Here is a 17,505-nt window from a genome sequence, read left to right as displayed (position 1 = left end):
GCAAAAAATTTTTTAAAATTATATACCTTGGGACAAGACAACCCTGTCCCGAACAGTATCCTGTCCCGTTCCAAAGTGATCGGGACCGAGACAGATCCATCAGAACGGAACAATTTAAACACCCCTATTTAAAATTATGGTTTGGTTTCTATCTAAACATCCTCTTAATATGTAACAGTGTTATACCCCCGGGGGTGGATTTGGTTTACAGAGAAACCATGCGTTATCTGAGAAGGAACATTGATATGATAAAGTACTACTATTTATTAGAGCATAATTGACATTTTTAATCATGTGGAAGTGGAACTCTTCACAATATTTTCTCTAACCAAATATGCTGCATCATATTTAGGATATCATTTGATTTGTCAACTATTCGTTAATGAAAAATCCTTTTTTTTTTAAAAAAAACACAAAAAACAAGTGTAGATGTTGACCACGCGTACATGTTGAGATACTTTTCAGAAAAACTAGGCAAGTTTCTAGCTACCAAATCACCATATACTCACACAACAGTATTGTTAATTAATTGATCATTAATTCATATTCATATGTTTTTTAATTGATGAATATTAGCTGGCTGACAAAAACACATGACGCTTTAAACAAGATACAACAAATTTTGATAACAAAAACAAAAAACAAGAATATCAAATTCACCAATCAAAGGGCAATATTGCAACAATTTATACTACTTTCGGTCTTTAATATAAGATCTTGTTTGACTTTTATTTTGGTATTAAATATAATATTTCAATCCATTTTGTTTCTAATATTTATGTATTTTTTTTCTAACGTAGTCCTTCTAATAATTGAAGTTCTAACCAAATAACCAACACACTTGATTAGTAAGGATATTTTAGAAAAAACAATACTTATTTATTACAAATAACTAACTTAACATATTTTCTTAATCTCCTCAAATTAATCAACTAACTCTTATTATTAGGGCCGGAGGTAGTATCATTTAGCATTTTAGGATAGTTGATATTTCTTGCAAAATGCTTTATGATGAGCGAAAATATCGTCAACCCAAGTGAAGACAAAGCTTTGGAGGACGCGCGGGACACATCTGAGAGCATAGTGGCCAATTGGCTATTAACTCATCAATAAACAATTTATCCCGTAATTAATCTTGAATAATACCTGAGACTTTATGCTTTCTACTTGCGAACAAAATGTATGAGAAAGAATCAGAAAAGGGAAAAGATATCCTCTTTATGTTTTTTCCTGATTTTGGTAGAGAAAGTTATTCGGGGAGAGTGGGGCGAGTGGGGTGGACCATCGGCTTTGAATCTCTAGCGAAGCAGGCGACGGGAATATCTAGCTGAAGAGGATAGGAGAGCCCCGTAAGGATCTAATCTTATTTTTCCAATTGCGACGCCAAGTATTGGGTTTTCACAAAATGCCAACTAGACACACACAAATACACTTGCCCATGATTTTATGCGATTTCATAACATGTCAACATCCTGCCAAATTCTCCAATGATTAATAAATCACTAGCAATCCAAGAAAATTTGTTTAAACTATAACTTGAACCATAAAAAGGAGTTCATGAACCTTTTCTAGGCCAAGTACTCCAACGCTATTTTCAGGAACAGGACAGTAACAGGTAACAGGAAGCAGGGCAACCCCCCTTTTTGGGTGCAACCAACGTTCCACTACTTGGACAATGGTTTAAACAAGAAATAAATAATACTTCTATTTTAATGCTACACAATATTCTGTATGACTTCGTATGAGATATCTCATGACTGCTAATGGGTATTTTCATTTTGTCCCTTTTTTTTTTTAGGTATATGTATCCTCCTATTAAAAACAATCATGTTCGGGACACTGTCAGACACTTAACAGAGCACCTCTCTTAGCAGAGATTTAAACATTGATTCATCATGTTGTAAGGAACTAGTTTTTTCTGCAAGACCCAACCTTTGTTGGTTCATTTCGTCTTTTTTAACCCTGCATAAGCAGCCTCGATTATGCCGGCTTGTGCTGTTGCTTTTTTTATTTGGGGGGATCATGCAATAATTAAAAAGCTGCACAGTTTCAGGCCCAAAAAAAGTCAAAAAAGGTGTACAGAAACCATTTGGGGTCATTCATTAGCACTGGGCCTAGTTATTTAAAGCAAAAGGAGGTCTGGTTTTTCCTCATAATTTGATCCTCAGGGCCCGTTTGTCAATTGATAGCCCATAAAAGAACAACGGCTTGTTGCGGTGTCGCAGGTTTTTTTTTTTGGTCAATCGACAAAGTATTTATGCTTTGGTAAAGTAGGACACAATTTTCTTGTTAAAAGTAACTCTTTGCACTTGCACTTTGCATTTCACTAAAAACATGTCTTTTTTTTTTTTTAGCAGAAAAAAAATCTTCAGATCCCTTACATTATCCCAAAAAAAAATTTTGACCAGAAGGAAAATTATCATTCATTCCTTGCAACTTGTAACAATGCTGATCCCTTTTAGTTTACCATTGGGTATGGAGTACAAAACTACAAATTATGACATTCTGTGTAATATATTGCTGGCGCCTGGCTGGGCATTACAATTCATACACAACTTCCGTCCTGATAGGTAAACAAATTTAGGTTATCATTATCTTGTTGGTTTTACTTTTAGCAAATTATTTAGGCTTATGATTGCAACCTTGCAGTTGTCCAAGGCCCTATCTATTAAAAGGTAAACATAATTTAAATCACATAGCCTGTGTGCTGACATTATTGACTAATAGGAGAATTTGGGGTTAGACACCCAATTTCTCTGATGAACTTTTCGGATATTAGATGCAAGGTCAGAAGCTAAAGTATTATGATACATTAGAGCTTTTGCATTAAAAAAAATGTCCTGGGATCCTTGCTTCCAGCTTCTCTATATATCATGCTTCAACATTTACCAGAAATGCAAAATGATCGCCCTATTGTTGGATTCTGGGAAATTTACTTGCTGAATCTACCACAAGCTCATGACGCCAAATCAAGATAATTATACTAATTCGAGTAATGGTTTACAGGAAAATATGACCGTCTACTACAGTCATAAAATTGAGTATGAAAAATTAGTAGGGAAGCACAAGCCTGGTATTACAGTACCAGTGAGTTCGACCACACGGAAGAAAAAACGTAGCTGTTGAAGAAATCGTGTGAGAAATTCACCGATTCAAAATGTGTAGGCCAAATACAATCAAGTCTGAAACTAGCATTCTCCATCAACTTATCCATTTTGAAATTCAGAAGCTAGAGAGATCGGCCGAGTGGATAAGATAGGTGAGCGCCAATGCCAAAAACATCAGCACATATGCGATTCCTTGATCGATGGCTGTCCCTGACAGTGCAAAAAACGATAGACACAAAAACTTGTATCAACTTATCAAATTAAGAAAGCATTTAGAAGATGCATTTTCTGGAATTCAACTATGAAGAGGGGAAAACAGATGGCAGAGTCAGATCCAAATGGAAAGAAAACATAAACAGAAGTTCGCATATTAGATCTAAGGAAGTGAATGAAGAGAGAGATTACCGTCGCTAGTAGGGGCAGGGGTGGGAGCAAGGGATTGAGCATGAACAGCAGAGGGCATGATGAGGGTGAGAATGAGAGCGGGGAGGATGGTCAAAACACCGAACGAAAACTTGGAAGGCGCCATATGGAATCTGGGAAAGAGGGAAGTTAGGGGTGGGGGGTCTCTCTCTGCAACGCCTCTCAGAGGAACTGAGGAATGTCGCGGAGAGAGAAAGAAAGGAAAGAAAGCAGAGAGCAAGGAAGGAGGGTGGTTCGGTTCAATGGAATTTCAGGATATGTTTGAGTATGGGAAGGAGAAATTTTTGGAGGAAGAAGACGACCATACAACACAATTTTAAGCCTCCATTGATGAGCTGGAGGCAGAGCAAAGTGTGGGGAGCCACAACCAGGATCACCGGTTACCGCTAAACCCCCTGTGGGGCCCATCCGCTTCTCTTGCCCCATGTGATTCCTTTTTTTTTTTTTTTTGTGATTCGATTTCCGTGAAATTTAAAGTTTCTTTTATAAAATTCATCGTAATAAGTAAAAAAAAAATGCTACAGATCAATTATATTTACAAATAATCGTTAAAAGACATAATTATATCATCATACAATGTGATGATTATATTAAAAAATGTTACTTACATTAAAATTCGTAGCGATATGCAATTTTTTTTTTTATATATATGCTCGCTCCCCCCTCCCTCCCTTTTATCTTATTACCATATTATTATCTGTTTTTTCAATATATATATGTGTGTGTATTCCAAAAAGAAACCTAGAAAGGCTTTGGTGTTGCGCGGTCGATTGTGCGGAACTGCGGATGGACATTTAAATATGGAAGTTGAGTTAGGAAATGCCAACGAAAGCCACCGCACATCTTTACGCACTTCTGGCTTTGTGTCCCCGTTTTTTGTCGCCAACGAATAACAACCTAACATCCACCATTTTTTTTAAAACAATGCTCGATCTGGGCCCAAAAAGACCCAAGTAGTTGAATCCTCAGTTCAATTGTTTTGTGGGCTTAGTTTGGAAGACTACTTTAGGATACTCGAGATCCCAAAGTCTTGGCTCGAAAGCTTCAGAGGCCCTTGCTTGATCTGACCCAGAAAGCTTTATATTGATGGCTTGTGACTTGCACCTCTTTCTTTCCCCCAAAAAAACAAAAGAAGTTTTTGCGCATTTTGATTTCTGCTTGTTAATCGTGTTCTCTGTTCATTCTATTGAAAAGGAATAAAAAATAAATACCAGTCCACTTTCATGATGCTGTCTTAAAAAAAGTATTTGATTTTTTTGGTAAAAACGTGTTTGATAAATATTAATAAAAAAATTCAAATGCAAACTTAATTGAAAAATGGCTGACCAATAGTTCATGAAATACTGGTGCCCATAATGTGAAGTAAAATTTGAGAGTAAAATCCAATTTCAGGCTCCTTGCACGAGACCTATTTCAAGTTACATCCAAAGTCAATTTCTTTTTTATTGAACTAGGAAGTCTATTCAAACATTTGGTCCCCATTTATTTACTCCTTACAAAATATATAACGTAAAACGAAAGTAGACAAGATATCGAATCATCGAATCGTGAAATTTAAGAATTTTTTTAAGATCGGCAAAATATTTTGTGTGATTAATCTTGAAATTGAAAGAAGACCAATACTTAAGATTTTACACTGTTCAATGCATATACAAGCACCAAGCAAACGCCAGTTAAGGCGTTAATAGTGGTTAGCTTCAACCGAGTCCATCTTTTATACGTAAAAGACAGCTGAGGTCTGAGACATTGATATTTCATTTACTATTTTAGAGAACATATTTATCATTAATTATTAATCTGTTACGTTCAGCTTAGAAGGTTTTGTTTGACTTGAAGAACCTAGAAAACTTGTTGGATGGATTATCAAAGTCTATTTCATGGGCAAAGCCAGCTAAGATTTGAAATAAATTTGCTGAAAATGGTGAACCAATCGGATAGGTTTTACAATGGTGATAACGGAAACTGGCCGGAACATATATAAACACAAGCTTCCAACAACACGAAGTTTGAGTCATTATATTTAAAGCTGATTATCGATGGGAATAAATTAAACGAACAAAACTTTCGAGAAATCAGGAACTGTTTCATCATCATCTTCCTTGATATTACACCTGCGTGCACCCCTATCTTACGTAACTGCCTCGTACTTTACGTTTGTCCCTTTGTCTTAACTCTTCCTTTTATCAGTTTTTGTTCTTCTCTGTCTCAAGCAGGTAGCTCTTCCTCTACTTTTCCCCTTCAAACCCCAACATCTTCATTTCTACCTATAAAACTTAAGATCCCACGTTCGCATTCTTGTCTCTCCAGGGGTGAGCCTTCTTCTTACAGCTTTTTGTTGTTTGTTTAATCTTATTTCGCCTTATAATTTCCCCTGGTCACATTTAAGAATGGCCTTTTTGAGACTCGTTCAGGCTTCAATGAATCGGTTATATTGCTAATTAAAAGGATTCTCACGGTAGGTTCACTTTCATTTATCTTTCTAAATTCACTCCCTTGCTACATAGATTAATTCAAGTCTTCAACTTTTCAGCACTCCAAAATAAACGTTGCTTATATATTGTTGTTTCAAGTCTATTTTGATTAATGAACATGCTGCATAAAGTGTATATTTTGCTGCACTCCTATGATTTAACCATGTGACCTGGTTTGAAATTTAGTTTCATTCCTCATTATTTATAGAATGTGGTTATTGTCTGTGTAACACAGGTGGTGACCTATCTAAGGTTCTGCCGTATTTGATATTCAATTCATCAACAGCAAGGGGTGGCCACAATCGTAATTGAGGAGCTTGAGCCGGAATGGAACAATTCCGGCGAATAGGAGAGGTCGTTGGAAGTTTGAAGGCTCTAATGGTTTTGCGAGATGAGATTCAAATCAACCAAAGTCAATGTTGTTTGATCCTTAATATCTTCGATCTGGCATTTGAAACCATCGCAGAAGAGATCAAGCAGAACCTTATGCTGGAAGAGAGGAACACCAAATGGAAACCCCTTGAATATCCTATGAGAGAACTGTGTAGGGTGTTCAAAGACGGTGAACTTTACATCAGGCAATGCTTGGACTCTAAAGATTGGTGGACCAAAGTCATCTCACTTCATCAAAACAATGACTGTGTTGAGTTTCACATACACAACTTGTTTTGTTATTTCCCTGCTGTTATTGAAGCTATTGAAATTGCTGGAGAGGTGGCTGGACACAACCACGATGAGATGACAAAGAAGAAAGTTATGTTAACGAGGAAGTATGATAGAGAATGGAATGACCCTAAGCTTTTTCAATGGAGATTCGCAAAGCAGTATTTGGTCTCTCGTGAAATTAGCAAACAGTTGGAGAATGCTTGGAGGGAAGATCAATGGAGACTCATAGAATCACTGAAGGAGAAGAAGACCTCTACTGGACTTGCTTTGACGAAGAACGAGCATCGCCTTGCTAATATGTTAATCAAGAAACTGCTAAATGGGCCTGAGAAATTGAACAAAAAACTTTTCCCCAGTTCAGTCCTGTTGGGGTCGAAGGATTACCAAGTGAGACGAAGATTGGGGCAGGGAAGAGAGTTTAAGGAGATTCAATGGATGGGACAAAGCTTTGCCTTGAGACATGTGAATGGGGGGATGCAAATGTCAGAAGTAGAGATTTATACTCTGTTATCATTGTCTCACCCCAACATAGTGCAACATCTTTGTGGGTTTCATGATGAGGAGAAAAAGGAATTCTTTCTTGTGATGGAGTTAATGAATAAGGATCTTGATAGCTACATAAGGGACAACTATGGTCCAAGGAGACAGATCTTGTTCTCTATCCCTGTAGTGGTAGATATTATGCTTCAAATAGCAAGAGGCATGGAGTACCTTCACTCCAAAAACATATATCATGGAGATCTTAATCCTTGCAATATCTGGCTCAAGCCATGGAATTCCCAAGAAGGCTATTTTCAAGTAAAAGTATCAGGCTTTGGTTCATCCATGAAGATCAATAAGGATACTGCTCTTAGTCGAACCTCACCATGCCAAAATCCCCTTGAAGAGGAGATCAATCCTTGCATTTGGTATTATGCCCCTGAAGTTCTAACTGAGCTGGAATGTAATAAGACTAAAGCGTCTAACTCTAGCTGTAAGTACTCTGAGAAAGCAGACGTCTACAGTTTCAGCATGGTGTGCTTTCAGTTGTTGACAGGAAAAGTGCCTTTTGAAGGAGATGGATCAAGCCGAAATATAAAAGAAGGGGAAAGGCCACTCTTCCCGTACCCTTCGCCAAAATATGTTGTTAACTTAATTAAGAAGTGCTGGCAAACTGACCCAAGCCTACGTCCTACTTTCTCCTCTATTTGTAGGATCTTACGCTCCATAAAGAAATTCCTAGCCATCAATACTGAGTTTCTTATCATCAATCCTGAACTGAACCAGCTTGAATTGACGTGCCCACCAGTGGATTACTGTGACATAGAAGCATTTTTCCTGAAGAACATCCAAACAGAGAAGTTATCTCGTTTACCTAGCGTATCTCAAATCCCTTATGAAATGTTTGCTTATAAGATTGTTGAGAAAGAGAAGACTAATGCAAGCATGACTAGAGATAATAGCTCTGAGCCCTTGGGCAGCTCAATCTGTAAGGAAGAAAGTGATAGTGATGTCCAAAAGAAAGCCTCGAGGGATGACAATGCCTCCACATTGGAAGATCCAGGCCCTCTTGCAACTGACATGAAGTCATCTTCTTCTGACTCACAATCTATTTGTTCAGAGGTGCAGGTCAAGAAATCTGCAAGAATAAAACACCAAACAGAAGATGAAACCAAGAAAGATCAAGGTTAGCCGGTGAATAATTCCTTCCTTCCATCTTAATCAAGTGTTTGAACTCAACAATTCTGTTAAAACAACTGAGATATCATATTCTCGTGTTCCCAAGTTGTATTGTGTTTCTAACTTTATGTTATGCTTTTACTGATGACAAAGAACTTATTGGTGTAAATTTGGTTTGAATAGTAACATTTAGGTCACAGCCATCAAGATCCTTAGCAACAAATCAACCCAACCACAATTCACGGATGAAGAGAGGGAGCCAATTGCCATCAAGCATGGGAAGAAGGACTGCCCAGGTTCCAGACTTCAAGAACAACAAAGGGAGTAACTCAACACCATTGACAAAAACCTCAAGTTCAGTTAGAAGAATCAAACATGGGCAAGTCGCTAGTCCGAAGAGCATGTCAAAGACGAAAACTGGCAATGAGTCACCATTAACAAGACGTGGGCATGTCTCCAATTCCAAGAGCAGCCCACATATAAAGAAAGGGTATGAGTCACCACTGATAAGAAATAGTCATGCCTTGGTTTCTAAGACAGGTTTGAAGATGAGAAAAGCGAATGAATCACCATTAATGGCGAACACAAGAACATTAAGACATTCCAATTTGAAGACGACGAGTGGAAATATGTCACCTTATGCGATGAGTCCTTTCAGTTTCAACACATGCTCGAGAAGACGTTGTCAAGTCTCGAATCATGATCTTGCTTACGGGATGGACAGAGCTGGAAGAATATCTCCATTTGCGATGAGCCCTTTAAGCTCATATGGAAGAGCCTATGGTCACATCTCTCAATCTCAAAAAAATTTAAGCATGAAAAGAGCGAGCTTGTCTCCATTGAAATTAAGCCCTTTAAGTTCATATGCGCAAAGAAGTGGTCACATCTCAGATTAATTTTGACTATCATCTCACTTATCTTTTCTCAGTTTTTACTTTTCAGTTTATAGATCATTTCGTACTTAACATGTATTCTAAATTTAGGGTGTGTTTGGATGAAACCAAACCGTGGTTTGGAAAAGTGATTCTGGAGAGAATAGATTCTGTGAAGAATAGATTTTGTAAAAAAATGATTCTGAGAAGTGAGAGTGTTTGGATAGTTGTTATCAGAAGCACTTTTTATATATACAAATTACTAAAAAAAAGACATAAGTTAATATGATAATTACAGAAAAAATAGATTTTATGATATATTTTAATTTGAAGGAATAAAATTGTTAATAATATATTTTTTACCAACATAATTAATAATACATAAGATAATATAATTAATAAATAATTAATGTGTATATATATTTATAAAATATAAGATTAAATATGTTTATCAAAAAATATGTTTATAAAAAAAATAACAAGATATATATCATATAAGCTTTCACACTCTCCCTTTTTTCTCCAAAAGCAAAAAATTTTTGCTTTTTCCAAGACCATGGTTTTGGTTTTTAGAGGAGGTGTTTGGGTGATTGACACCCCAAACCATGGTTTGGGATGTCACCCAAACACACCCTTAATCTTCTCCAATCATGTGTTTATGCACACAGGAGATAGAAAATTGAGTCAGATTTTTCTCATTGTGAGCAAATTAAATTATAAGTTAGGGATAGATCAGGAAGTTTCAAAAGATAACCTTTTGCCTAGATCAAGTTTCTTGATACAAGGAAAGCGACACGCTATTGGGCTGGTATATCCCATATCCCTCGCAAATGCTGTATGTCTCAAATTAACGTTTGCAGATGCCATATAAGAGATTATTTAAATTTATAACAAAGTAACACTTTAAAAAGATGGTTTCCTATGCTGGTCAAAAAAGATGGTTTCCTAGGTTATCTCTATCTATATCTTTGTCTATATATAAATATATATAAAAGATAGTTTCCTATATTTATGAAGAACATCGTCTTAAGCTGTGTTTGGGTGACACCCCAAACCATGGTTTGGGAACCCAAATCATGGTTTGGGGACCCAAATCATGGTTTGGAAAATAAATCACCCAAACACCCACCCAAAATCTAAAACCATGGTTTTGGAAAAAACAAAAACTTTTTGCTTTTTGGAGAAAAAAGGGAGAGTTTGAGAACCTATAGGATATGTATCTTGTTATTTTTTTTATAAACATATTTAATCTTATATTTTATAAATATATATACATATTAATTATTTATTAATTATATTATCTTATGTATTATTAATTATGTTAATAAAAAATATATTATTAACAATTTTATTCCTTCAAATTAAAATATATCATAAAATCTATTTTTTCTGTAATTATCATATTAACTTATGTCTTTTTTTTAGTAATTTGTATATATAAAAAGTGTTTCTGATAACAACTATCCAAACACTCTCACTTCTCAAAATCATTTTTTCATAAAATCTATTCTTTCCAGAATCTATTCTTCCCAGAATCTATTCTCCAGAATCACTTTTCCAAACCACGGTTTGGTTTCATCCAAACACACCCTTATTCTGTTACCAATGGGCCCTGAACTAGTAGTTATTGGTGTGACCATATTATTCATTATTTTTGTCTTAAAATTTTATTTTTATTCAATTTTATGCATTTTAAGAAAATAGGAAGTTTAAGTTATCCATTTTTTTTTTGCTAGTTATTAATCTATTTAAGCTTATCTCATCAAATAGTTGATGTCAGAATGTTTTAAGATCAAAATATTAAAGCGTGAGTGAGTATTATTTTATAACATTTATTTAAAAATTTCAGATCCAAACAAATTTAAATGACTTTTAAATTTAAAAAATGATTTACACTTTAAACCTCAATTTTTATGCAATTATATATATTATAATACTTTTTAATTTAAATAATTTGATTTATAAAAATATGTATATATTCCTCGGTTCTAAATATAAAATTCGTTTTTTTAGTGTAATTTATATTATATAATGGGTATTACATTTTGAATTTGAAAGAGTATATTCAATAAATATAAAAAATAAAATTTCAGAAAGCATGATTTACCTACAAAATTTTTTCTACCTATGTTATAAAAATGAGAAAGTTAGAGAGTAGAAAGAGGATAGCAAGAGAAGAATTGAGAGAGAAAACAAGGAATATTTCTCATATACATATATGGGTACAAATGCCTTGTATGTGGCTTCTATTTATAGGCCCCCAACCATAAAAGTCTAATCCAAGAATTACAAAAAAAATGAATAAGGGAATAATAACAATAAACATGGAAAACTCCTCTAAAGTCATTCATTGGGGGGTTATGGGTTTAAGACATTCAAAGATCAAAAATCCTATGAAGAATCCTAAGAGTTGGGAGTTATGGACATCCACATATATACAATATTTATAACAACCTATATTTTTTTAATCATTTTTCTAATAATATTCTGATCAATTTGTAATTAATATCATGGTTGGAAAAAATAATATATTAAATAGAGAAAATATAAATTAGATAATTTTATTTTCTCTAAGAATATATATTTGCTTAATAAATAAATATATTATTTAATAACTAAAAAATACCATATTTTAAAGTGATATATTTAAGATTTAACATTGAACAATACCTGTATTAATTTTCAGATGAATTTTTAGTCTTTCTTTTGTCATCATATGAATTTTTAATATTGAGGGTTCATATTTTTCATATTTGATATTTCAATCAACCCGTTAAACAGAAAGGGCTAAAACCGAAACGCAAACGGAAGGCTGAAAGCCTGAAATCGATCCCTAAAATTTGCTTGTTTTGCTTCCGCTTCCGCTCATCTCTTCCTCTTCCGTCTTCTCCTTTAGGTGAAGCTCGCCGAGTCTCTTCGGGTGGGTTGGAGTTCATTGGAAGGCGAAATTCTTGTATTTAAGGTTCGGATTCCATACACCTAAATCTCCTATTTCATCCAACCTTTCAGTGATGTGCTTATATTTGTTCTCTTTGGCTCCTGGTTAAAATTTTCTTCTCCAAACAGGATCTGTTCTTTCTTTTGACCATGTCTTCAGCCAAAGATGCTGACCCAACCCTGGGGTACCTAACTCGGAAAGACACTGAGGTAAAGCTGCCTCGTCCTACCAGAGTTAAGAACAAAACCCCAGCTCCTGTACAAATCACAGCAGAGCAAATTCTTCGTGAGGCTCGAGAGCGGCAGGAGGCTGAGATCCGTCCTCCTAAGCAAAAGATTACTGATCACACTGAACTTGCTGAGTATCGTCTACGAAAGCGGAAAGAGTTTGAGGACTTAATCAGACGGGTTAGATGGAACACAAGTGTCTGGATCAAGTATGCTCAATGGGAAGAATCACAAAAGGACTTCAATCGTGCTCGTTCTGTTTGGGAAAGAGCCCTAGAGGTGGATTACAAGAACCACACATTGTGGCTCAAATATGCCGAGGTAGAGATGAAGAACAAGTTCATAAACCATGCCAGGAATGTTTGGGACCGGGCAGTTACTCTTTTGCCAAGAGTTGATCAACTATGGTACAAATATATTCACATGGAGGAGATGCTTGGCAATGTGGCAGGTGCAAGACAGGTTTTTGAGAGGTGGATGAGTTGGATGCCTGACCAGCAGGGGTGGCTCTCCTACATCAAGTTTGAGCTCAGATATAATGAAATTGAGCGGGCTAGAGGAATATTTGAACGATTTGTACAGTGCCACCCAAAGGTTGGTGCTTGGATACGATATGCCAAGTTCGAGATGAAGAATGGAGAGGTACCGAAAGCTAGAAATGTTTATGAGAGGGCAGTGGAGAAGCTGGCTGATGATGAGGAAGCAGAGCAGCTTTTTGTTGCATTTGCTGAGTTTGAGGAAAGATGTAAAGAAACAGAGCGTGCAAGGTGTATCTATAAATTTTCCCTTGATCATATTCCTAAAGGAAGGGCTGAAGATTTATACAAGAAGTTTGTGGCCTTTGAAAAGCAGTATGGGGACAGGGAAGGGATTGAGGATGCCATTGTTGGGAAGAGAAGGTTTCAGTATGAGGATGAAGTGAGAAAAAATCCCTTGAACTATGATTGCTGGTTTGACTACATAAGATTGGAAGAAAGTGTGGGGAATAAAGAAAGAATAAGGGAAGTATACGAGAGAGCTATAGCCAATATTCCTCCAGCTGAGGAGAAGCGGTACTGGCAACGTTATATCTATTTGTGGTAAGTTAGATTTGAATGTCCTTTTTCCTATGTGTTTTGTATTGTTTTACTTTCCTCCCTGGTAATCGTTATTTATCTATTTGTAACTTAGGATTAATTATGCGCTGTACGAAGAGCTTGATGCTGGAGATATGGAGCGAACAAGAGATGTATACAGGTATGTTTTAGTATTAGGTGTTGGAATTAATATAAACATTGGATTTTAGCTGTACGTTACAACATGAGTAATTATAACGTAATCTGAAAGGGCATATGCTAAACACTGGCGGGATTGACTCATAAACATATTTTTCTTGTTAATTCAGTGAATTCTAGATTCATCTGTGAATTAAAGTGGGCATCTGCTGAGTTATTGGGCAGCCATAAGTATATTAGCGATTTTAGAATTACTTTATTGTTCTTTTCCCTGACTGATGAATTTATTGTATTTGCTTTAAAATTCATCCGATTGATGCTATTGATATTTCATATGGATTCATTTTGTTTACAGGGAGTGTATCAAACTCATTCCTCACCATAAATTCTCATTTGCAAAGATTTGGCTTCTAGCGGCCCAATTTGAAATCCGTCAGCTGAATCTCACAGCTGCTCGTAAAATATTGGGAAGTGCTATTGGAATAGCTCCTAAAGATAAGGTAATATTTAAATGAATGCAAAATGTAATCTTATATTTTAATTATAATTTGTCCTTTGTCATCTTTTTCACACAGCTCTGCTGGCTTGACGACAGATTTTTAAGAAGTATATAGAGATAGAACTGCAGCTTGGCAATATTGATCGGTGTAGGAAGTTGTATGAGAAGTATCTGGAGTGGTCACCAGAAAACTGCTATGCCTGGAGCAAATATGCAGAATTAGAAAGATCCTTATGTGAGACTGATAGGGCTAGAGGAATCTTTGAGCTGGCGATTGCTCAACCAGCATTGGATATGCCTGAGCTATTATGGAAGGTATATATTGATATATTTTTCCTGTGTCAATGTCAAGTCTCACTTGCATTTAATCGTCATATAAGATCTAGGTCGATAATTTTTCTCCTCAGCTTAGGTCTGTACATCTAAATCAGAAAGTGGCCTGGCAAAATGGCTACATTATGTTGTAACTGTAGTAGTGTGGTTTCCCTTAAGTATTTTCTACTATTCTTTTTTGGTCCTGTGCACAGATTCACCAATTCATTACTGGCCGGTGGTTAACCTTTCATGGTTTTCAGGCTTTTCCCCCATTTCTCTCTGCCTCAGTCATTCTTTTTAGTGGCCATCATATAACTAGATATTTTTGTTTGCAAAACAGGCATACATTGACTTTGAGATTGCTGAGGGTGAATTTGAGAGAACCAGAGCTCTTTATGAAAGGCTCCTTGATCGAACAAAGCATTTGAAGGTATGGATAAGCTATGCGAAGTTTGAGGCATCAGCTATGGATGAGGATGGCCAGATTCAAGACATGGCAAATGATGTACAATCCGAGCAAAAGAAGCAATGCATTCAGCATGCTAGAAGTATGTGATCCCACTCACGTTATGATGTCGTGTCTGAATATCTTTGTTTTTTTTTTTTTCCCCTCTGAGGTGAAACCAGCATATTTTAATTCTCTCTAATCTCTTGCTTGCATCTACTTTTAGGAGTGTTTGAGAAAGCTCTCACCTACTTCAGATCATCAGCTCCTGAATTGAAAGAAGAAAGGGCGATGCTATTGGAGGAGTGGCTCAATATGGAAGTCTCTTTTGGTGAGCTAGGTGATGTTAGTTTAGTCCAGTCTAAATTGCCCAAGAAACTCAAGAAGAGAAGGCCAATAGCAACTGAGGATGGTCCTGCAGGGTATGTAACTAACCCCATGTTTGACTGTAAGAGATTAGCATCCCTACTAGCAGCAGATATTAAGCCATGTTGCGTTAGATGTCCATGAGTTTTAACTGTTGCAAAACCGCTTTGTGAGGGTACTTGATTCGTTAATATCTAGCTTAGTTGGATTGAGTTTGATGCGGGGAGCAGGCGCCATACAGATCGGATTCATATGTTAAAAATTGAGAAGCTCCTGATCTTTAAGTGTGTTAATATTTCTGATGGGTTGTGTCACACCGTTTAGTGGTATCACAATGGGTGACAAAATTAGCTGCACTCTGCATGTTGCTAAGTCCGCTGTTTTTCCCTGTTTTCGGTGAAAAAGTCCACTAATTGTAAAATTCTGTTAATATTTTATAGTTTGTTTTATCCAGTTATTCAGGCTTTTATTTGTTTTTCCAATTCATTCTGCTGATCAAAATTTTATTTGGCAGGTTTGAAGAATACATTGACTACATTTTCCCGGATGAAGCCCAGACTACGAATCTCAAAATATTGGAAGCTGCCTATAAATGGAAGAAGCAGAAATTGTCTTCTGGCGATGAATAAGAGCGTGTTTGCCTTGTGTCGGGACCCGCACAGTAATGGTGGTTATTATTTCAGGATTGAATTACAGAAAACAAACTGGGGGGACTAATTTGAAAATGAGTTGAAAATGTGGGGACAGAATTTTGATTTTCCAAAATGTATGAGAGTAGCCGTTAGTCACAAATATGCCAAGTTTTGTTTATAGTATTGTAAGATTAATAATAGTGCCGTTTAGTCTTTTTTTCCCCATAACTCATCTATTATATTTTATATCCTCAACCAAATATTCTAACTTGTAACCTCGTGCATAAAAAAGCATTGTGAAGGATGCTTGGTGTAGTTAGAGTTACAGGTCACTGACTGGTGTGTTGTCTTGCTTCAGTTTTTTGGCATTTTGGAAGTTGGCAATTTGTTCTAAGAAAAATAAATATAGACTTAACAGAGAAAATTATTTATGGTTTTGTTAGGATGAGATTCTAGTTCCTTTAGGGAGAATCTCGGATGTGCTGATAGTTTAGCTAGGATGACTCACTTTATACAACAGGATTGTGTAATTCTACAGGATATCCCCAATTTTGTATGGGGTATTTTGATTCGGGACTGGAACATGGCCAGTAACTTTTTGACGTCTTGTATTGGGCAGGTAGCTGCTTATTGTAACACTTGCCTTCTTAATATTAAAAAAAAAAAAAGGATGAGATTCTGGTTTTGTGAAAAATTTGCCAATTTTATCACGAAAAGCTTCGAAAGACCGGACATTTTCTTTATTTTGGATAGCAAAACGGGGCTAAAGGCCCAAAAGAAAGCTACAAAAGGCTCAGCTCCCAGTCTATCTTTATCACTTATTTACTAACAAAACTTCAAGCTCCCCAGTTATACACCAGAGTGAGGCTCATAGGGGTGCCACCCACGACGATATCTCTTACTTTAATTCAACAAAGGATTATTGTACCCAAAAAAAAAAATCAATAAAGGATTAACACAAACCATTTTATAGCCTCTAAAATCTAAGTAAAATCAGCGTTGGATTTTCCCTGATATTAACCCTGGTGACATTTTTTCTTTTTAACTTTTTTAATACTTGGGGTTAAATTAAGAAACATCCTACGTTTAATTTTGATTGGTCTTCCAATTTTGTCAGTAGTTCCATGTCATTTTAGAAGCACTAAGAATTAAGTTTTAAAACTGGTTAATGAAAAAATCAATCATGTACAGAAAAGTCCTGGTAGTCTTTCAAATACTAGAGAACTTTTTATTCTCATTGTTTAAGGTTTAAATTGGTTCTTGGTGTGATTTATTTTTTCCCATGATTTACTACTAAATTACTAATCCAGTTTTTTATGGCTTAATCATGTTGATTATCCAGTTTCAGTTGAGTATTTAGTTACTCATCATGGATTTGTTTTAACTAATTTTAACTAGTATCTGTTTGTTCTTATCTGAAAAAGAGTCATGTTTACAAAATTTGACCCAAGTTGGGCTGTGCTTGTAAATTATGATTATGATGCTTTCTAGCATCTCCATTTTGTGGAATGGGGAGCAACCCACGTGGCGCAATATGACGAGGGACAACAATCGAAGCTTGTCCTTAGGCGGTACTCAGCGAGAAATTCAACATATCGTCTGACCGCTTATTGGTTTTCTCGTGTAATTATTTCAAACTGGAAGGGCGTTTTAATCACAAGAAGCGCCAAA

The 17,505-nt window shown here is 35.9% G+C and overlaps 3 protein-coding genes across 4 annotated transcripts; 2 read left to right on the top strand and 1 right to left on the bottom strand.

Annotated features, from left to right (window-relative positions):
* Positions 1–2,833: 2,833 nt before the first annotated feature.
* On the bottom strand, positions 2,834–3,791 carry LOC114743645 (arabinogalactan protein 41). Its single transcript, XM_028931863.1, has 2 exons — positions 3,513–3,791; positions 2,834–3,317 (listed from the first exon to the last, which is right to left on the bottom strand). The coding sequence occupies exons 1-2, from the start codon at positions 3,634–3,636 to the stop codon at positions 3,223–3,225; spliced, it is 219 nt and encodes a 72-aa protein (XP_028787696.1). The 5' UTR covers positions 3,637–3,791; the 3' UTR covers positions 2,834–3,222.
* A 2,537-nt stretch (positions 3,792–6,328) lies between these two features.
* LOC114743641 (probable serine/threonine-protein kinase DDB_G0268876) lies at positions 6,329–9,222 on the top strand. Its single transcript, XM_028931859.1, has 3 exons — positions 6,329–8,135; positions 8,172–8,333; positions 8,510–9,222. The coding sequence occupies exons 1-3, from the start codon at positions 6,329–6,331 to the stop codon at positions 9,220–9,222; spliced, it is 2,682 nt and encodes an 893-aa protein (XP_028787692.1).
* A 2,804-nt stretch (positions 9,223–12,026) lies between these two features.
* LOC114743644 (crooked neck-like protein 1) lies at positions 12,027–16,166 on the top strand. Of its 2 annotated transcripts, XM_028931861.1 has the most exons (8): positions 12,027–12,160; positions 12,265–13,442; positions 13,534–13,599; positions 13,933–14,077; positions 14,173–14,391; positions 14,732–14,939; positions 15,063–15,258; positions 15,717–16,166. In XM_028931861.1, the coding sequence occupies exons 2-8, from the start codon at positions 12,286–12,288 to the stop codon at positions 15,829–15,831; spliced, it is 2,106 nt and encodes a 701-aa protein (XP_028787694.1). In that variant the 5' UTR covers positions 12,027–12,160; positions 12,265–12,285; the 3' UTR covers positions 15,832–16,166. The 2 variants fall into 2 exon arrangements, with proteins under 2 accessions (XP_028787694.1, XP_028787695.1); XM_028931862.1 differs by lacking the exon at positions 12,027–12,160 and having other exon boundaries at positions 12,199–13,442.
* Positions 16,167–17,505: the final 1,339 nt, after the last annotated feature.

Source organism: Neltuma alba, unplaced genomic scaffold (assembly GCF_004799145.2).
Source record: "Neltuma alba isolate B1F8T4 unplaced genomic scaffold, ASM479914v2 tig00004084_pilon, whole genome shotgun sequence".
NCBI lineage: Eukaryota > Viridiplantae > Streptophyta > Magnoliopsida > Fabales > Fabaceae > Neltuma > Neltuma alba.
Note: the sequence above shows the minus strand (reverse complement) of the source record. Positions and strands in the feature narration are given on the sequence as shown.